The following is a 22,962-nucleotide window of genomic DNA, read 5'->3' on the forward strand; positions in this document are numbered from 1 at the left end:
TTTAAGTACTGAGTAATATTAAGCAACTACATGTACTTACTATAGGGTTAGGGTAGGATTAGGATTTGGTTGAGGGTTAGTTGCATGTAATTATGCCTAATTTACAGTTAATACTATGGTAAGTTCATATAACACATGTAACAAGGACACTGTAAAATAAAGTGTTACCGGATTTTTCTCTCACCTAGCTTTGTTACCAGCATCCATGAGGTCAGCTATGTCTGTATAAGAGGTCACGGCCAGTTTCGAGAGGTCTTCCACATAAGGCCCAAGTAGAGGATGTTCCCGGACACGTAGGTTCCCTTTGTTCTTGGGGTTTAGCAGGTCCCTCACTCGCTCACAGTATATCTCCATATAAGCCACCTACAATGAGCATATAACAATTAGATAGAATATATAACCTGAGATAAAAGAACATATATATTTCTGTATTAATCTACTCTGTAAAATTCCACACATTGCCTTAAAAAAATCCAAAAAAAATAAAAACTCACTAGATACTCTATCATACAAAAGATTAAGGTCAGTAATGTAATTTAACGAAATCAATACTTTTATTCAGCAAGGACAGGACACATTAAGTTGATCATGTGACAGTAAAGACATTTATAATGTTATACTGTATATGCATGCATATCCACCAAACCCACAATCCATTTCAGATCCGAACGCATTCAATTGTCTTCAGTATATTTTTTGGCAAACAATTATGACTCATACCAAAATTAAAAAGCATCAGAGCAAATATTTTACAGCATATTTAATACCACTGCCAATTTGTTTGTAGCTGAACATGTTTTACTCTTAGTTACTGAATACTTGAGTGGGCTCTGATCAGACCCATCACCCCCCTCTATTGAGCTTAATGCTTTTAGGTAACACAGCAAAAAAAGCATTTCAACAGATTAAGGAGAGCATGTGAAGTGAGTCCCAGGAATGGACTAAGGAGTCATGGTGTGTCTGCTGCTCACCTCCACCGAGTACGAGATCTCCTCATTGTTATTGTCATTGATTTTCTCAAAGAGATCTTCACAGAGCTGGGAAGGGGACAAAAGAGCACATTAGGGAGGAAAGAGAGAGCGATCGATACAGAGCACAAATAACTGCTAGACGTGCTAGACGGAGAGCTAATGCCTTAATGTCTTCTGGCAATGTCTGCTTTGAGATAAGAAACATCTCAGTTGCTGCTGAGCTCTTAAGCATGTCTTTTACTCTGGATCCATTAAGGTGATACATATGCTGTGATATTACATACGTACCAGAGGAATAATGCCTTCCTGTCCTTCCTCTTGCTTTCCCATCATGGTGTAGGACTTGCCAGCTCCGGTCTGGCCGTAGGCGAAAATGCAGACGTTATATCCCTCAAAAGCATGCTGCAACATCTCTTTTCCGATGTCATTGTACACAAGGTTCTGTGACGCAAAGCTGGGGTCGTCCGGCTAACACAGAAATGCAGAAAAGGTAACAAAAGACATTAATACAGACTTTTTTGGAGGATGATTAATTACAGCTGTAAACCTGACCACATGCACATTTTATTGTCCACTCAGCCAGCTCAGCAGAAAAAGCAGAAAGAGCAGGAAAAGGACAGAAGGAGAAAGAGAGAGAAAATGAGACTTACCGAGGTGTGAGACCAGTACGAGTAGTCGAAGCTGAAAGATTTGGGTGCTTCCTTTGGGTTCTTGGGGTTCAAAATAGCTGGAAAAGACAGGGAAATTCAGTATATATCAGTATTCAGTTTTTCACACAAAACACCTAGTGGTTGACCAATATGGGTTGTTTCAATACCCAATAATGACACCAATATCTAGAGTGAAAGGTGACAAGATGGCTGTCAGATATACTTTTCATTTATTTTAATAGTTATGGCGATAATATCATTTGTAATTTAAAAATAAATAAAATTTAAATAAATGTATAACTCGTTAAAATAAAAATGTTGAATTGAATAATTTTTGCATGATAGAAATTTATTGACTGAATATAAAAATGTGTACTCAATTCACAGAAAACAGCCTGTGAACTGTAAACATTAAAATCTGCTATGGACAAATAACAGACTACAGTTAACACAACTGTAACAGACTGCACGATTACAGCCCATTAAATAAAAAATAAAACTCAAATAAATTGATAAAAATATCAATTATAAATATTAGATTAAAAACTTAAAATGAAACAATTTTGAAATATTGCCATACAACTAAATGAAATAAGTTTTATTACTAAAACTGAACCAAAATTAAAATGAAATCTGAAGTCATTTTATACAGCTACTACTTAAATATATTTTATAGCTACTACTTTATTATATAGCCTATATATATAGCTACTACTCCACAACCACTGTAAACCATGTGTTTGGGAGGTATTTTTGTTTTCAACAATTGAGAGAGGACACATTCAATCCAGTGGGGCCTGTGTAAAAAAAACTGATGACTCAAAAATGTCTTTGTGTGGGATCAGCAGGTCCACCTGTTGCATGTGACTACCCACAATTCTTCTAATTTCTCACAGTTGAAATACAATTGAACTTTTCCTGTTTTCTTTGACAGATATCTCACATACTATCCATTTGCTCTCAGCAGGTTGCTACATATCCTTGCAGTCTTAATAAACAGGAATCTACAGGCTCGTTTGGTATTTGGCGTGTCCCAAATATTCAGCCAGACCCTCATCTCAACAACTCCACACCATCAGAATGCTAAGCCTGGGAGTGAGCAGTTCAAAAGTCTGCAGGGCCACAGGAATCTACTGTAGGATATTTATAGGTATCAGAAAGCCAGCTGCTGCAGTCCCCTCGACTGACTCGAAGAACCCGCCATGGCCCCCCGAGCGAGTTCAAGCCTTGATTCGATCCAGACAAACACATTCCACCAGCAGAGCGCAGGGTGGCGAGGTCAGTTGGCTAGGTGGGCGGAAAAAAAAAGGGTGACTGACAAATGGGATGCATATGCTGCTGTCATAGCAACAATCCAAACAACAACATTACAACAACCTTTCCTGCTCCCGCTGTAACAAAAGTGACGGATCAGCCCAGAAATAGAGAAATGTGGTGTTTTTTCCACTTCAAAGTGCACATGGATAGAAGAGAGAAGGGAAAGAGGTGATGATTATACATAAATAGTCAATGGTCTAATTAAGCACAAGGTTCTCTGCAGATGAGGACGTTTGAGCCCCCTGCAATGAGTAAATCACCAGCAGCACCTATGGGACACTGGCTAATCTCACAGTCTTCATCTATTATTCAGTGGAAATGAGAGGGGAGGGCTGAGTACTGAGCCTCTTCTCTCTGCAAGATATCAGTTGAAAACTAGACTAGAAAGTGTATAATGAATATTCAATATACAGCACTATCTGTAATGATTTTGCTGGTGAGTATCTGAAAAATCACCATAATTACGTGTCATTCCTTAGCTGTGTCCGAAATCACATACTGCCAGACTAGGTAGTACATTTGATTTAAGTGCCCGCTCTCTAAACTCCTCCTTTCCGAGAGCTTCCTCTGCTCTGATTGGTCAGATGGCCCATCTGTTGTGATTGGTCTACCACTTACAGCGTGTGTTGGAAATGAAACGGCAATTACCATAGCTGAATTTCAGCTCCGGAGGTTTCTTCCAAAGCCACTTCAATCAGACCATCTCGGCTTCCTCAGCACTCAGTGATACGAACACTTTTGACATATTATATTTCTTGCAATAAACTATTTGAATTTAATTCAAACGCAACCATGCTGCGTGTTGAAGTGCTGCCCACAATCAGCTTCAACAAAACTCTAATTCGAATTTAATCTTTAATCCATTTTAGAAAAAATATATAAATCTTGCTATATGAAATATTGTCAAAAAGCTAAAAAAACAAAAACAAATCAATTTTAATCTTAGCTTTATTATCTAGCTTTACTAGTAAAAGAGGAGGACAAATCCACAGGACCATCCTGGTCTCAAGAGTTTTCATGAAGGCATCTTTCTCAGAAACCTGGTTAGTTGTGTGCCTCTTCGGAAAGATAACTGATACGTTCCCAGGTTGCTCCTTTTCTCGTGCCCTGCATCCTCGCATGGTCAAAGTGTCGAGGACAGGCCTGTGTCATTCAGAAGAAAGAGAGGCTAAATAAAGAGTGATTACACTTCTGACCTAAGGCCAACTGGAAACTGGAGCAGTGGACACAGGGATTTACATTACCACAGTCTTTCTGCGCCTCTTTCCTGGAACAAAACACACAGAGGGACTATAAATGCCTCTCCCATCATGCACTGTGCTGTTCACCCATCATATCAGAACACTGATGAGATGGGAAGATCAGCACAGGGGCCGAAAGACAGATGGAAAACCGACAAGCCTGGCCTTGCTCACATCCGCACATGTGTGGGTCACTCACACCTGTTTGTATCATTCTAGAGCCTCCACTATGTTTTGTGAGAAATATTCATTCTGATATTTTCAATTGAAAGCATAAATGAGAAAGGATTTTACTTTCAAAGCCTATATAAGCACTTCCTGTTATGTATTAAAGTCCCTAAAATGTAATTGGGAAATAAAAACACAAAGAGTTCAAATTATCTCTTGCCATTCATGTCTCCTACGTCAAAACTGCTCACGCAAGCCATAGCAAAAGTTAAGGCCTGTTACCATGACGACCACCACACTGATCAGTGGGATAAAGAATCATCATCTGCGTTATACAATTTAATTTTGTACCTCCCCCTCAAACACGTGTGCTGTTTTCATTTTCAAGCTTGAAATATCAAACCCAAATTAAGTGACAATCGTAATGCCATTAGACTGTTTAAAATTCACATATTCATGTTTGAAAATCCCTTAAATCTGGCTGAACATGTAAAAGGCTTCAAATGAAAGCATTAGGATTTGTAAATTAGACATTAAGCCACACATTAGGCCTGAGAAGATTCAATACATATGAACAGTCAACTGAGCAAGCCGTTTAAAAAAAATACATAGTTTCCACTTTGTATACATAGTGTATGCTATATACATGCAAATGTTCTTTATTTACACAATAACTAATACTAACCCTTATCCTAACTAATAGTATAGTAGTATAGTAAGAGTAAAATGGACTAAAAAGAGTACATGGCATTGGCATTCCACCACTGATGACTTGGAAAAAAACAGCCCTCTATTTAATATTCTGTTTCAATCTGTAAAAGTAAAGTCGGTCGCAACTTCTGGTTTAAGCGGCCATATTTAAAATGTGTATGTTTAAGTTTTAAAGTCAAAACTGGAGAAAAACATGATCATTGACTAAATATTTGATTAAAAAAATAATAATTATCTAAAAGGGAGAAACACTTCGCTGTGGGAATTACCTCCCTTTAAGTGAGCCCTAGGATAGAGCTGTCAGAGTGAACATTTTATTACATTACTGAAAGCAGCTGACTATCTTCTTGTTTGTATCAGGGATTCAGTATACTATATTCCAAATGTATCCTACTGTTGAATAGGGTGTACCATACTAACTTAAAAGTTTGAATTATTTTTTACACAAAATAGCCTATTTTTTGTTCGAATGTGAAAATGAACAGCATTCACTGGCCAAGGGTAGTGTAGCTAGCCAGGCCCATCTCCTCAAACTGTCTGTGAATGACAGTATGAAGCTAACATGAGGCTAATTGCTACTGAGGTGGCTGAACTGAGTGAATAACCTCTCAAAACAGCCTCTCAACTCACACAATTATGTTTAGATAAAACGCTTGAGCAGACCACAAACCATCAGCCAACGGAGAGCCGGTCATTATGCAAATACAAAACTAAACGTGCTATTCACTCCTCCCAAACAATGTCCTGACCCCAATCCCCAGTCCTCTTCAGCTGAGACCAGCTTAATGTCATGTGATCATCAAAAACGAAGTCTGATTGGACGTTTAACTCACTTGCACACACAAATACAACACTGGTTCGGCAAGATATTCCAGAGAGAAACAATTATGCAAATGCTCACTTTCTGCAGCCAATTGACAAACCAACTCAGGGGTGAATTAGGTTGGCACAGCAATGACACAAACACACACACACACACACACACACACACACGTTTGTCTTCCTACTAGGAAGCCTGGGTACAGATGCACGAAGAAGGCTAATGGCTTTCATCACTGTAGGAAACTCAAGCAGGAGGGATTTTAAATGAGTTAGCAGACTACACCAGCTGACCTGCATGTGCACAGGAAAAGCTTAGAGGAAAGAATGAAAAACCCATCTGTCTGCTCAAAGCGCATCAACTTTCAGACTGTGATGATAAACCTGGGCTTATTTCAGATAGTGTGAGATGACCTGAGAATCGCAGACATGCCCGGCCTAATGCGGTGGAATATGTGTCTCCTGCTCCGGACCCCATGAGACTTTGCTCTTTAGTCCAGAGGCAAATCAATATCCACCGCTAACAGCCTGCAGTGGTTTTAAAGGCATTATTATAAGACAAACAAAAAAAAACAGGCATTAAACATCTGAAATATATCCTCAGGAGTACCTTAAGTTGCAGAGGAAAGTACATTTTAGCTGCTTACAGAAAACTTTTGGTTCCAGAAAAAGTTTCTGTACTATTGATTAACCATTGGATTTAAAATCCATTGCCGGGTTTTTACAATTAGCCAATTTTTGTTGTACAGTGCACAACAGAAAATCCCCAAGACACAACCGAAAATACCCAAGACCAACATAACGATAGCAAAACAAATATCCACCTGCCAAGATTTACACCCAGAATGGCATCTGCGAACACAGATCTACTGTATACTGCTGTATCCTTAAGAGGAAAGCTTAAACTGGACAGAGTGTGTTCCCATCTGGAATGATCTGTGGACTGAACACCCATCTGCCTGTTGAGGCAGCAGAGAGCAACACACAGGCTCCACTTTCTTCTCACAGGTGCTGAAGATCAAAAGCAACCACAAATCATCATGAAACTAGCAAATGCCAAGGGTGTTCAGCAGCTTGAACCACACAGGCTGTGCCCACAAACCCTTGAGAAGTTCGTCACTCTTCTCTTTTCACCGTTACTTGCAAAGTGATACTGTTATTATTTACTACACCATGTGGATTAGAAGGTTAAACCAATGACTATTTCGAAACAATAAGAGAACAGAGAATTAGTATATCAATGCAATATTTCACTGAGCAATGGAAAACACCAGTGCAGAGATGTTGTGGTGCACAAAAAAAGTGTAACTTCCTCCTATCACTGCAAGTTCCTCATAAACATCGTACGGCTGTTTGACATCATAACAATATCTGATAGTTTATGGAAGGGCATTTCAGGATACAGACAGAGCTTTAAGCTCATCCTCTTGCTTCTGAGCAGTGTTGGGCTCAGTTACTGCTTTTGAGAAGTCTCAGTGAAGCCTTAGCATGCCGTCCACACAGTTTTCATGTCGGCTACTGAAAGAGAATGAAAACAGGAAGGCTGAAGAACAATACTGAGCTCAAGCACCGCCGCCAGAGAATGCCAGGCCCTGTACAAAACATGAGGTCATCTGTTATGACTTTATAGAGGCCTACCACAATGAAACTCTTGAAAAAGATTTTTTTTTAGGTAGAGAAGGTGAGTATAGGGATGGATGGTATGACTCTATATACACCATGCTACAACAAGTATTAACGGTTATTTTATATCAAATTGTATCACATTTCCCACAAAAATACTAAGCAGCACAACTGTTTTCAGCATTAAAGGAGAACTCCGGTCAATTTTAACATTGAGCTCATTTTTTTGTACATTTGGAGTGCTGTCAATACAGAGAACAACGACAAAAATCGGTGTTCCCTACACCGAGTTATTCTATTTTTAAAATTTGCACCCTATTGACTTCAATGGGGCAAGTAGTAAGCCTGCTTTTTAGCCTCTTAACATCCTTTAAGTGTCATTACAAGTGCACAGAAAATGTGAGTGATTCCTTCCGAGTGAACACGGGTGAATCTGACTGCAGTAGATGTTAGAGATATTAATAAAAATGAAGTTAATTCAGCCAGCGCTCATACCTCTGTTTACATCCTGTTTTCGGTGGAAGGCCGTAGTAATCGATTGTCGAGTTCACGCGCATAGGTTTAGTGCCTATGATCACGCGCGTGAACTCGACAATCGATTACTATGGCCTTCCACCGAAAACAGGATGTAAACAGAGGTATGAGCGCTGGCTGAATTAACTTCATTTTTATTTATATCTCTAACATCTACTGCAGTCAGATTCACCCGTGTTCACTCGGAAGGAATCACTCACATTTTCTGTGCACTTGTAATGACACATCAAGGATGTTAAGAGGCTAAAAGCAGGCTTACTACTTGCCCCATTGAAGTCAATAGGGTGCAAATTTTAAAAATAGAATAACTCGGTGTAGGCAACACCGATTTTTGTCGTTGTTCTCTGTATTGACAGCACTCCAAATGTACAAAAAAATGAGCTCAATGTTAAAATTGACCGGAGTTCTCCTTTAATAAGATACATTTCTTGAGCATCAAATCAGCACATTAGAATGATTTCTGAAGGATCATGTGACACTGAAGACTGGAGTAATGAGGCTGTAAATTAAATTCAGCTTTGCCATAACAGAAATAAATAACATTTAAAATATATTAAAATAGACAAGTTATTTTAAAATTGTACTAACATTTCACAATATTACTATTTTCATTCTATTTTTTTTTAGCAAGTAACTGCAGCCTTGGTGACGGGTGAGAATAAAAAAGTTATTCGTGCCTGTAAAAACTGTCAGATTTACTGCTTGTCTTGACTCAAAAAGTTTGATTTATGAGATTCCATCATGTTTGATTAAAGCAGACAGGAGAGAGGTGGTTCGGTGAGGACTGAATGAGAGCGCTGAATGATTGAATGATTATCTCCAGCACTGGATATAAGTGAAATAAGGGAGATGCGAGATAGAAATCACTAGAAAAGTGAAGCTCAGCCCAGCTGCCAAGATGTCATCTGGAGTGCCCTGTCTATTTCTGTAGCACCAGATGGCAAGTGCTGCCTCACATACTGACAGCACCTCAGCCAAAGGAAGGAATGGGCAGATTTCTGAACTCAGACCTTCCTGACACACTACACTCTGCAAATTGTCATGGGACACGTGCTACAGTATGTACACAAACGCAAACGTATATACGTACGTGTATGTGGCAAGAGCATGCCAGCAATAAAGAAAAGAAGGTAAATTGAAAATTGAAAATGCAGAATTTCTTGCATCCAGTAGATTGTGTATGGTGGATACTTCTGTGATTTGCTAACTATTCTTATTCTGAATTCCTGAAGCACAGCCAAGTTCATGTCAGCACCGTACATACAGTGTGACGATAACATGCCTACAAGCATACACAAACATACTGTACACCATAGAAAACAGCATCAGGTTCAGAGCAGCATATTATTTGTCAGTGTTAGTGAGTGCAGGGCCAGAGAGAGAGTATGACACCTCTTCAGTTTCAGTCAGGACCAGCAGACACGTTCCACTCCTTATAAAACCACCACGCCAGTGGAAACGGGAAAGTCCAGGAAGCTGAACTCATTTTACAGATCACCCAGCTAAACATAGGCTGACGAATAAAGACTGCAGAGTTTGTACCTCATCATCTTGAATGGCTCAACAATATTTTATATAAGTTACATTAAATTAAGGCGAGACACTACAGGTGAATAGGGTAAAATTTTAAAATAATAGATATCACCATGAAACTTCCTCAGTTGATTACTTACACAAGTATATAAAAAAAAATGTATTACAAGTTTCAGAAACATGTATGTTTAATTATGCAAATTAGGCATTATCTCATTAAATATGCATGATTTTGCATAGGCCTATATTTTCGGTAGATAGATCTGAACATATGATAAAGCCAGGTGCAAAATTCTTTTTTCATTTTGTTTACACACAAGATGAAAAAAAAAAAAAAAAAAAACTCAGAGGGATTTCAGGATATATGCTTTCATTACCTAGAAAATCTAAATATACTGTCCATAGCCTTAAAAAAATCGATTTTAGACATTTTTTTTTTTTTTAAATGTCACATAAATCAGGCCAGGAATGATTTATTAACAAATCCCTCTGAAAATATCTTCAGAATACTGCTAAGTATATAACTGGAAAGTTTGGTGTACATAGGTGCTACATAGGCTGAGATGTTTCTACTGGAGAATTACAAAAAACTCATTTTGAGAAAACGGCAGTAAAAGATTTAAATACCTCTAAATGAGAAATCGTCGTTAGCTTTAAATCCCCCTTTGGACATTCACAATTGATAGAAAGGAAATGCCCATATTTTGGTTACATAGCGTTGTGCAGGAGACTCAGAGCTTTACAGCGATACCGGTCATGACAGACTTCAGTAAACAGACGGAGGCTCACGGAGCTCGGCATGTGGCGTTGAAATACTAACTTCTTAATCTTAATGTATATTTTCAGCGTTTTCTTTATAGCAGCTTGAATGAACACATATTAAAGGAGTAAACTAGCCCAAAATCTCAAAACTGACCACTGCATGAAAAATCGATGTTTTTGCCTGCCGTGTCTCGCCTTAAATAAATAAATAATTTAATTATTAATTCATATTTTTATTATTATCACTAATGCTAATAGGAAGAACATGAACTTCACATTCTTGAATGGCCCAAACAAAATAGTTAAATAATAGTTAAAATGATTACATTAATAAAAATGTACCTATTAATAATTTTATATTAAAAATATTTTTGAATAAATTATTATTATTGGTACATTATTATAATAAATTACATTATTGAAAATGTATGTCTTTTGTTGCTGCCTCTTCATAAAAGCAATAACTAAGTTACAGAAGGATGTGCACTACTATAAATTGTTATAACCACTCACATTGTAGTTAACAAGACCCTGACTATGGTAAAATCATTGCCATGCACAGCCTCTTGATTGCCTCATTTCAGAACATGAATTCCAAGGAATTCCAACAAGGAGCAAAGACAGAGAAACAGAATAACTCTGAGCCCACATGTTTTTGTTCATTGGGCTTTGGGTTTGCTCGCCTCTTTGTGTCTACACCAACACCATGATGACTTAGGCCTGATGTGAACTGAGAGATCCTTAAACTCCTCCCACCACAGACCTACAGAAAAATGAAGTGAACTTTAAAAGAGCTGTTCACCATCCTGCCCACTATACAGCCTCAGCATTTGGACGATAACACTGTTAGATGCAGTGGTTTTTGTTTTGTGGGATTCAATGGACGGCGAGTTTGAGTCAGCACTCTTCGTACCATGAGTTAACACTACTAAGAGACCCGATGCCTAATCCTAGAAGATAACACCATTTTAACATCTAAGGAACAGCGGAAGTGATTAATTAAACTCATTTCTTTGTAGACTCAAGGTTAGCTGAAGGGCATTGAAAGCATGTGATACCGCAATTTTCGATGCAAGTGCAGATCAGGCCTCCATCTCCAGACAGAGTCCAGACTACAGGTACACCATGCCAAATGACTGGCGGCCAGGACAGACTCACTGTTTTTCTACTAAATTCTGCTTTTCATTGCCATGAATAATACAGAATGAATAAAAGTAGTGGCCACGATTAGCCGTGCCTAGACTACAAAGCTCTATCTGCTGCCACTCTCACATTCAGTTCCCAGTTCACTAGACAGAAACCAGCATTGGAGAGCGAGACAGAGAGAGATGGTAGTGAGCGATAGTTGGAAAGTGAGAGAATGGGTAAAGCAAAGGAGACAAAGAAAGGTATTAGAGCAGGGACTCACAAATGTTTTGTCAGTCGCTTTGACCTAAAATATTTACTAGAATTACGCCCTGAGATTTCAAATGAATATTTAAAAAAGAAAATGTAACAAAACATTTGCATGTTCACGGTTCTCTGATGACGGTTAAGGTTATTGGTCATTTTATTAATGACCAATAATGATGAATTATTATGATTAATTACAAAGCAGAGGGTTCCGACTATGAATAGTTTTTATAATTTATTTAAAAAAACAAATGTTATGAGTCGCTGTTGTTTTGTATTTTGCTGTGCTTTGTAATTAACCTTTCAAAAGTTTAAGGTCAGAAAGATTTTTTAATGGTTTTGAAAGAAGCATTTTATGCTCATCAAAACTGCATTTATTTAATCAAAAACACAGTAAAAACAGCAATATTATTAAATACTATTAATTTACAACTAAAATACTTTGGTTTTTTTTTTTCCATTTTGATATTTTAAAATGTAATTTATCCTGTGATGTCAAAGCTGAACTTTCAGCATCATTAGTCCAGTCTTCAGTGTCACATGATCTGAAATCATGAAATCATTCTAATATGCTGCTTTGGTGCTCAAGAAACGTTTCTTATTATTCAATGAGGTGAAAAGAGTGATATTTTTGATAAGTAGAAAGTTGAAAAAACAGCATTTATTTGAAATATACATTTTTTGTAACAGTGTAAAAGTCTATTATTGATAGTTTTAATCAATTTAATGCATCCCTCCCTGTTGCATAATAAAATATGAATTTCTTTCACACACAAAAATAACAAATAACTGACCCTAATTTTTTCAACGGTAGTGTACAATAATTTAAGCAGCACTTTTCACAATCTAATCAATCCTTTTCTCACTGAATATCACATTTCATTCAGAAATGTGACACATTACATAAGTAAAAAGGAGTAGTGAATGTAGTTTCATGTTGACTTTAAGATTCACTGGAGCAGAATAACAAGTAATAACTGCTGTTTTTCTACCTCACTGCAGACAGTCCAGGAAGTGGAATGTCATTTTACATCAATAAGATTAATTGTGAGCATGAGGTGATATAACCGCTTGTCCTTAACTTCCACATGACTCTCAGTCATGTGACGTGAATGGAGAACTGTTTTGGCCTAATTTCATCTGCTTTGCAGTTGCTGTCTATGCATCCATGTCTTTATAGCGGAAAGAAAATACCACCATTCCAAGCACAACCAGTGATGCTCTCTCACATTCTCGTGCACGTGACGAAGTCCGGATCTCCCACCCGCCCCCCGGCTCATCTCATCCTGCACCACTCCAGCAGATCAACCCCGCTATATGGGTAATTACAGACCAGACTGGCACAGCAAACAGCCGGCTTCCCTGTACAAGGAAATGTCCTGAGTAAATTAATTATCTTTGGATGATAAAAAAAAAACTGTATTTACATAGAAATTCATCTGCAAGATTTATGAAATCTATCAAATTTACCATAATAACCATAGTTTCTGCTAAAATCCTATAGATACTAAAACTGCCCCCAGCCATAACCCTAAAGCTGACCCTGTTTAAAATCAGCATTTTAAACCCATGACACACCAACAGACAGTCGGCCATCGGGCAACGTCTGGCCTTTTTTGAGCGTCGGTTGCCTCTAGTTGGACGCCATCTGGGTTTTTTGGGCCGATTCAGCATGTTGAGAGAGAGAACTCTGATTGGCTGTTCAGCTTAGCGTCAGTGCACAAGAATAAAAGTGAAAGTGATGAAAACAAAGCAAAGAAGCCAAGACAGCACAGGTTATAATTTCACGTCATCTTGCCTGAGCATTCCAATGCGTAAATATTTTCATAACAGCATGAGCCGACTGGAATTAAGAAAGTGATCAGCATGACTGACATTCAAAATGGTCACCAAGCCCTGACTTGTTCACGGTTTGTATATCTGCGGTTCTAGTTTCAGTTTCCCTTTTTGAATGACGAAAATACCTATTGATATCTGCTGATGTAGACACTGATATTCTTAAACGCAGGCACAGAACACACGTGCTGGTTGACAGTGGTCAATAGTCCTTTTGGTGTGTTTAAGCGAAGATTTTTGGCCGACGAAAGGCAACACAGTCAGCTTTCGCCACCGCTAGTTCTTTGACATTAGCTTGGTATGTCTCAGGCTTTAGAGCAAAAACATCAAGGACAGACTGAAGTTCTGCAGGAAGTACAAGAATTGGACAGCAGAAAATGGTGCAAAGTTATTTTCTCTGATGAAGGCCCCTTCTGACTGTTTGGGACATCTGGAAAATCAATTGTCCAGAGAGGAAAAGGTGAACGCTACCAAGAGTCCTGTGTCATGCCAGCAGTGAAGCATCCTGAGACAATACATGTGTGGGGTTGCTTTTCAGTCCCATGCATAAACAATGGTATCAAAACATCTTGCAAGAGCAACTTCTCCCAATGATCCAGGAGCAATTCTGTGATGATCTGTGCATTTTCCAGCATGATGGAGCACTATGTCACAAGGCAAGAATCAAGTGGCTCTGAGATCATTTCATTGAAATTTTGGATCCATGGCCAGGCAACCTCCTGGATCTTAATCCCGTAGAAAACCTGTGGTCAATCCTCAAGAGGCGAGTGGACAAACAAAAGTCCACAACTCTGAGCACTAATAAGGAAAGAATGGATCGACATCAGTCTTGGCCCAGATGCTGATGCATGCCAGAGCGAATTGCAGAGGTTATGAAGGGTCAACACTGTAAATAATGATTCTTTGCATATATTGAAAGTTTTTGCCAATAAAATCATTTGAAAATGCATATTGTTTACCAGTATACCATAGAAACGTGAAAAAATAATAAAAAAATACTAAAGCAGCAAACTTTGCGAAGCACAAAATTTATGTCACTGCCAAAACTTTTGCACACGGCTATACACTGCAACAAGCTCAGGGAAGGGAAATGATTATAAATAATTATACTACATTCACTGTCACTGAAAAGTATAGATTAATAGTTAGTGTAATTTAAAATATCCAATATTTACGTGTGCTATTTTTATGCTTATCATAGTTTTGCAGCATTAGCATAGCAACATGATAATGTCAAACTCTTTGTAAATATATTGCAAAACAGTTTATGAGAAACAGCAAATCTGTGATGACAATTATATGAGTGTTTTAAATGAATGTGAATGCAGGGCGACTTCGGATCATCACTCATATTTCATATAATTCACATGCTGCTGTGGTCTTTAAGTGTATATGAGCCTGTTTGTTTCTATAGCTGGTCAGAGAGCCCCAACTTATGCTATTAGCGAGGTTTTATTTTTGGCCTGCAGTAAATCAGAAACACAGTTCATCACAATACATCAGTTGAAAAAAATAACTTGAGAGTATTTCTCACACACACACACACTGCATCCCAAGCCAGTTTCTTCAGATGTTCAATTTTAATTATTTGTACATGGACAAGCTGCTCAGATAAGACACAGAGAGCAAGACAACGCACTAGGTTTGAGACGCAGCCGGTGTTTAAGAGTTACAGATGGGGAGTGATAAAGGAGACAAATGTAATAAGACATTGCCAGCAACTTGACGGCTGGTAAAAGATTGAGGTATACGGTGATGGTCTGCAACAGCTGTTCTACATCTAACCTTTTTTTGTTTTTTTTTCAAGCACAGTGCGAGGAACCAAAAAAGGAAGCTAAATGGAAAACAGCTGACAAGAAGGGCAGAAATGAGGCATTACAGAAAAAGCAGAACTGCCAAGTACTAAGAGAGAAAAACTGAAGCCACATTCCTGGGTTAAACTACTTCAGCATTACAAAATCAAACCTTAGATTAGAGCATAGAGCTGTCATGATCATGACATATTGGCTGACAAAAGGGGGCAGATTGACATGTAGGCTATAAAATATTTTAAATATTAATAAAATATTCACACATTTTAGAATCAACTATATGTTAGAAAACCTATATAATAATAATAATAATAATTATTATTATTATTATTATAAATAGTAGTAGTAGCAGTAGAAGAATGAAAATTAGAATATCCGACAATAATACATTTCTGTCTTATTTGCATTTTGCACTCATCATTGTAAAGCTGTCTGACTTCTAATGGCAAATTTTTTTTTTTTTTACTTAAGTGCTAATACGTTAATTAGGAGCACAAAAAAAGGCATAAAATGCACATTAAATATGTTTATATTTTCATCATTTCAATATTTGCTTAAAATTCCCTTATTTTGGAAGGCAATATATGATTGTAATTTAAAGTGCATATAATAATCATGGTAATTTCAAATCATGGTGATTAGAAGGGTTGAGAAGGGCAATTATGTAATAATGGCAACAGGCCTACCTTACATCATCACACAGTCCTAAAGGAAAGATAATATACTTAGATGATTTAAAGATGAAAAAAAAAAAAAAAAAAACCAATTCTTAATATAGACAATATTTTAAAATAAAATGTAAGTAGATCATCTTGAATTGGGATTTTAATTAGAATCACCAAATTTCTCCAAACTGAGAAATCGATCTACCGGGTTGAGTGGCAGGTGCAGCTGTAATCTGCAAGGTGAGAAGTGGCATTTTGAGTTTACACCCATGCACCTGCAATGGTCACTGGGATTAATGCAGGAGTCTGGTGACCTCAGGTACGCTCACGGGATTACATCCGTAATCAGGTCAATCGTTTCTGTCTGCACTTAAAGCCCAAGAGCAAGATGACCTTCCAAGTGTCCGAACCACATCAATCTATGAATTCCCTTCACCTTTTTCTCTCTCTCTCTCAATCAATAAAAGCTTTTCTGTCTCTCAATTTCAGTGTGCAAAGCTTTTACAGACAACTCTTCCCCTCCTGTGTCTGTGATGGCGGTCCCCAAGGGCCTGCTGTCAGGATGACTCCATCCGCCATCTCATTAGCGGAGATGAAACAGTCTAAAATAAGAGGTCAGAGGAGTATTAGCTACAGGAACACCATTTTATATACTAACAGAATTTCCAAAGTATGCAGCTAGTACTGTTGCTAATGTGGTTGCTAGACCATTATGGTTGGTTACTTATTGGTCAAATGACCCCATCCACAAGCCTCTAAGGCTACGTTCACACTGTCATTCACGGTGTGAATCTCGAAATGCTCACACATGCTCACGAAATGCTCACACGTCTCAAATAACTGTATATTGCAATGGGAGTCAAGCCTGTATTCTCAATCAGTAAGCATAGCACCACTGACCAAAGTAATATCAAAGATGGCAACCTCCATAAAAGTGTCTTATCACTTTTGACACGAAAAGATTCCAATCTAGCAGCGAGTTCATACATCAAACCTTCATGAACCGACAGCAGTTTTTAGATCTGGGTGGAGAGTGGAGCATTTGATTCGCACATAGAACACAAGACTGACTGACGGAGAACAGTGACTGTAAGTTACCGAAAGTGAAACCACAAACGAAAAACTGCAACACACAATATTGAAACGAGAAACGAGTTTGTGCAGTGCAGAGCGTCTCTCTCAGACTGCATTACGTGACAGACAACTAATTGTCCAGTCCGGTTCCGTTCACACAGCACGGGTTTTCTGAGAAAGCAGATGCGAGTCCTGAAAAGAGTTTGGTTATAGAATGCGTTTTTCACAACTTGCAGATGCGAGTTGTAATGTTTTTTCGATAGACACAATTCATGTCATATTTATTTTTATTTGTCAACATTTTCATAACAGTGTTTTAATTCAAGTATTTTCATTATCGCCATGACGGACACGCCTTCTCACCCCACTCATTTTTGATCCCAAACAATACTCGAAAGTCTAAATGAAAAATCTACAAAAATGCCCATCCCTATTGGGAACTAAACAACATTGTATGAACAAAAAAACATTTCTCAAAATATAATTTATGTTTTATTTAAAAAAAAAAAACGTTTTAAGATGTTGTTTAAACGGATAAAAATGTTGGTAACCTGATAGTAGGAAAAAAAGTCAATGGTTACTGTCAACTGTCTGGTTACCAAATACCAAAATTCTTTAAAATATCTTATTTTGTGTTCAACAGAAGAATTAAACTCATACAGGTTTGGAACAACTTGAGAGTGAGTAAGTTATGACAAAATGTACATTTCTGGGTGAACTATCCCTTTAAATCCCCCACTCAATAATCTTTGCTGATATTTGTTCACGACACACTGCTGAAGATGAAAAGAGAGATGAGTTTTCATTCCCTCAACAGTTTTCCCTTCATAAAGGAAAAGGTCACAATAACAATAGATTCAGTGCAAAGGGCCAAGATCTCTCAAGAGAGATGTGAGACAGAGAAAGGTTTTACAGGTATAATCTCCAAACAACCCAATGCTTATTAATATCTCTTCTTTCAGATACAACACACAAAAAAAACACACACATGAATAGCAACATTCAACTTCCAAAGACGATATTTATACTTCACTCAAGCAAAAGCCCACATATTCCTCTAGAAACAGAGCTTTTGCAGCAGATACAGTGATAAGAAGAAGAATATCTGCTTCAATCTGAATGGAGAGAGCATCTTCGTAGGAACACACCATAGTACAAGGTAAACAAACGGTCCAGACAAACATTCATCTTAAAGATGCAGTCTAAGCAGTGGACATCACCATGGTTACCACATCTCAGAGCAAACGAATCACTAGAGACCAAACATTAAGGTCGTTCTGCTTTTTGCTGTGTGTATCTGCCACGAGCATCCTTGACCCTGATGGCTCAGCACTGGATAAGACAACATTCCCAGCATACCATCTGCAGCAGTGTCCTAATGAAGAGGGTGGGCCGAAAGCTAACCTCACGCTCCGGTTTCAGTACGCAGTCTGCGCATATGTGCTAGAGTGCATTGTGACTGCGGTCTCTGAGCTCTACTTCCTGTGCAACTCTGGCTTTCTCTCAGGTGACCTTGTACCTCCTACGGACCCCTTTGTTTACCATGGGGTTCAGGCCAATAATTATTATGTTAATGAAGAAAATGTTTGATATGACAAAAGCGTCTCTCTCACAGCCTAACTATTCAGGATGACAAAAATTTGTCTGCATAATTAAAGCCTATAGATGACTAGTACAGTCAAGCTCGATTGTGAATTTGTTGAGTTAAATAAGCCTCTAGCAAAGGTCTTCAGTTTACCCCTGTTTATTCAGCTCTTCAGCTTCAGCACACGCAGCTCAAACAGCAATGCACAACATTAATCACTATAGCCGCTTTCCGACCAAGTAGTTACAGGAACTTAGTTCTAGGAACTGTCCACTTCTAAACAGTTCTATGAACTACTCTCCCCCAAACTCGGTTTTGCTGTTTGCGTTCGCACTGGCCAAGTGGCCATAGGAAATGGTAGGAGGGGTAAGGGAGTGACGCAAGCACGGTGACTTTTATTTTGACGGCGCGACGGACCTTTATTTTGGCGGCGCTCAGAACGCCAGAGCAAACAATGCTCACATTCTCTGTGTTTATTAGTTAGCAATCTGTCTAACAGTACTGTTTAATATCTTATTAGATAGAACTGTTATAGAAAGTAGACAGTATATGAAAAAAGGTTATTAGCCTAACGTTATGCCATGTGGTTGATGTCCAGTGTTGCTAGCTGGGCAGATAAACATAATCATGTTTGGCTTGGTCCCCTCAAAGTTGCGTTGGATTTTCTCTTCAGCATAAAGGTTTAGAGACCCATCTATCACTGTTTCCATGTTTGTATAGGCTAGTTAGTTTATGGAGTAAATATAGGCTATAATCTGTGTGTTTACATTCTAGCTGTTTTAAAAATGGCGGGTGCTGGTGTTCCGCGTGCGTTCGGTCAATCAGCGTACACTAACATCACGGGTAGTTCCTATAGTGCTGGTTTAGACCCTACTCTGAAGTAGGAGCTAAATTAGTTCCTACAAATGAAGTTCCTAGAACTAAAATTGTTCCTAGTCGGCGTGTTCGCACCGCAGGAACATCCGGGTACTTTAGTCAATAGTTCTAGGAACTGTGAAAAGGTTCCTCCGGTCGGAAAGCGGCTTATGATTGGGTCTGTCATATAGGCTACATAACATTATAAAGAGAACACTATTGTAATAAAGCATTATGAACTCTTGGGGTTTAGTTGCTGTGTTTCAGAGCGTTTACGGGAAGAGCGAATCCACAAGAGGAGTTACATATTCTGACTAGCACGTAACTTAGTTTAAGTTCACTTGTGCATTTGCGTCATATTGTGCATATGTTGTAATATTGTTTATTTATTTTCAAAAACATTGATGCATCATTAATAATAATAAGCACTTATTTTTCATTTTCATCCACAATATGGTTTCATTAAAATGGCTTTTAATTGTGAGACTTTTGTTTTTGTAATCAGGATCTCAAAATGTATATAAATTTAGATTTAGATTTATCGGCCAATATATCGGTTATTGGCTTTCAAATATAAAGTAGTATCGGCTATCTATCGGTAATCGGTATCATCCAAAATTAAAAATTTCATAATGGTTTGTCTGTAAATTACGGTTTTACATGGATAATGTTTTCAAAACACTCACTTGCAATAGAGTAATACTTTTTCTGCATACACATCTTTGTTTTTTTTGTGCAAAAAACTTAATTAACATTATAAGTGAACCTCAAGTAACGTATCAAAATATTAATAAAAAAATCCATGTCATGACCCCTTTAACTTAGTCCAATGCATCCTCCTTCATGAGATTTGAAGCCTCATGAAGTTAAAACTATGGCTGGGTAAATATTGATTTTCCAATTAATCTCAATCTTATTTTGAACATGTTTAATTGATTCTACAAAACCCAAGAGCCAGTGTTTATTACACCTCGACAACCAAATGACTCGTATGAACCAGTTCATTTGTATGAATATAAAGTGCAGGCTATATAAACTTGAATATACACAAAGTGTAGACCTGGATTATTTATTACTGACCTTAATTATTACTGAAATAGACAAATGAATCATAATCAAACCAAAACCAAAAGCTAGTGAATTGAATTGAAAAACGTGAATGGATATCTATAGTTAAAACCAATTCAAGTGTCAATTTACATCTATCCCTATATATAAAAACCCTCGCTGGGTACTTTATCACTGACATGCTGTCATTGCAACTTAAAAGGTTACATAGGTCCATATTTTCTTTCTTAATGCATCTTAAGAATTAGCACACCACCATTTCTGTGTTCAATGTTACCTTGTTCAAAGCAGTTTGATGAATCACATCTCAGAGAGCACAATAACTCACTGCTCGCAAATGGACGTTAACAACCCATATGTTGTCCAAAAAACAGCTAATACAGTATGCCGAGTTACACTCACAATGCACAAGGACTGATCTGTTTTGCCGAGTTACGCTCAGAATGCACGAGGACTGATTTTTTACATATCTTCTACAAATGAGTCAAATATCATAATGGTATGAAAAACTCTTAAGTTCAAAAATTTGAATGAGACAATTTTTATATCAAAGGGTCCATGAATTCTTGATGTGTGGTCAGGCGTTCTTCTTCATTAGGGTGTAAAAACGATAACACCCGAAACACGGGCGATAACATCAACTCATTTCCTTTCACTGGCTCTCTCTTCCTCTAACACTAAACTAATGCAAAACTGATGAACAAGAGACCCGAGCTGCAGGTTCAAGCCAGACAGTATCTTCACACTCAGCACCTCAACACACTAAAGTCCCTCAGGCAGAAATTCTTTGAGTCCTCTCATTTTTCCAAAGGAAGGGGATTTCACACAGAGAGGCTCTTCTTCCCTTCAAGATCAAACAGAATATCATTTCCACTTCTATTCTTTCTTTTCAGTCACTCAGATTGCAGATTTCCAATAAAACTTGAACGCTATCTAACTCTGAACATCTCATAGGCTAAAGCCAAAAGCATATACTAGAGCCACCTTGTCTGGAGGCATGTGACCAAATACGAGAAGCTTACAATTCAAACAAAGTATGAGAGCCATAGAGACAAGTATATACTTACTGGTGGAGTTCCCTTGCATTTGTATAATGCATTTTGATTCCTTGCTGGTCTCCCTTGAATTGAAGGGTCGCACTCTGACAGCCACTTTCACTGAGCCAGACATGGTTGAAGTTGTTGTGATTCAATCCCACAAAATGTTCTCCTACAAAAAGAAACAAAATAAAGTTGTTTTTTCCATTGTCACAGATATTAGGCTAAAGGTACAAGAACACATTTCACAGACGTTATCCAGAATTATCTCATCAGATTGCATTGAGTAAACAAGACTTCTAAATAGATCAGAAGGCACCATAACATAATTTATGCAATGAAAGAAAAAGATGATAAATGGTTCCACAGATTTTGACTAATGATTTTCCATGACTTTTTAATTAGCCTAACTTCTGTTTAGCCTACTTGATATTAGATTTGGAATTATTTTTATTTTCACAATAAGCAGTATAAAATATAAATGTCAATGACTTTAACTCTATAACTCTATTGATACATGAATTTCTAAGGCCTCTAAATATTTTTAGCAAGTATAAGACCTTTTAGTATAATTCTAAAAATGTCCACATTTAGGCTGTGGTACACATCTTTTTGAGTTTTATATTTTATAAAAAGTAAACTTAAGCGTAACTTTTATATTAATATTTTAAAATTTTAAACTTGCAAATTATCTCGCAATCTATTGTATTGCATTGCATTATGTTTTCCCCACACAATTAAAACTACAGAGTTTTCTTTGATAAAAAAAAATCTAAGCATTTACTATTATCTTATTAAGACATAGGCTATATTTGGGAGATATAGAGTGACGACTGATAGATACCTTTATGCAGTTTATGCAAGCAGCCTGCTATACTGTTTTCACTGAAAATTTGACTGATTTACATTACAAGCAATCAGAATTTCATCTTACTTTTTTGCCATATAAATAAATAAACACATTCTGCACCAAAAAGCATATTTTTGCTCGGTATGGACTGGTATGGAAATGAAAAATTGAGATGTTTTTCTACTCTCAGTGTGAGCTTGATATTCTCATTATATCATACTATATGGGCTGTAAAAGCCATAAAAGTCCAAAAAATGTATACAAAACGTTTTTTAGATTTTCTTTTGTATTATGTCAAAAAGGTTCAAGAAACTGTTCCGTTTAAAAAAATGCGTCACTCAGGCTTTAAAGGGGAAAACATGGAATTAACTTTATAAAAATTCCTAATTTTTTTTTTAAAAAAATTTTCATGGCTGTGGGAATGCTTATGATAATTCCAATGATGAAAAAGGACCAAGAC

At 37.5% G+C, this 22,962-nt stretch overlaps 1 protein-coding gene across 6 annotated transcripts in view; it reads right to left on the bottom strand.

Moving 5' to 3' along the window:
- The window catches only part of kif1b (kinesin family member 1B), a 76,531-nt gene that overhangs the window by 52,005 nt on the left and 1,564 nt on the right, over window positions 1-22,962 (bottom strand). For all 6 annotated transcript variants that reach the window (XM_081386728.1, XM_081386726.1, XM_081386725.1 and 3 more), the window contains exons 2-6: window positions 21,683-21,824; window positions 1,622-1,698; window positions 1,260-1,439; window positions 972-1,037; window positions 185-363 (exon numbers count right to left, since the gene is read on the bottom strand). In XM_081386728.1, the coding sequence (XP_081242854.1) occupies window positions 185-363; window positions 972-1,037; window positions 1,260-1,439; window positions 1,622-1,698; window positions 21,683-21,785 (605 nt within the window). In that variant the 5' untranslated portion in view covers window positions 21,786-21,824. The remainder of the gene's footprint in view (window positions 1-184; window positions 364-971; window positions 1,038-1,259; window positions 1,440-1,621; window positions 1,699-21,682; window positions 21,825-22,962) is intronic.

This window comes from Scardinius erythrophthalmus (assembly GCF_964197995.2).
Source record: "Scardinius erythrophthalmus genome assembly, chromosome: 15".
Taxonomy (NCBI): Eukaryota; Metazoa; Chordata; class Actinopteri; order Cypriniformes; family Leuciscidae; genus Scardinius; species Scardinius erythrophthalmus.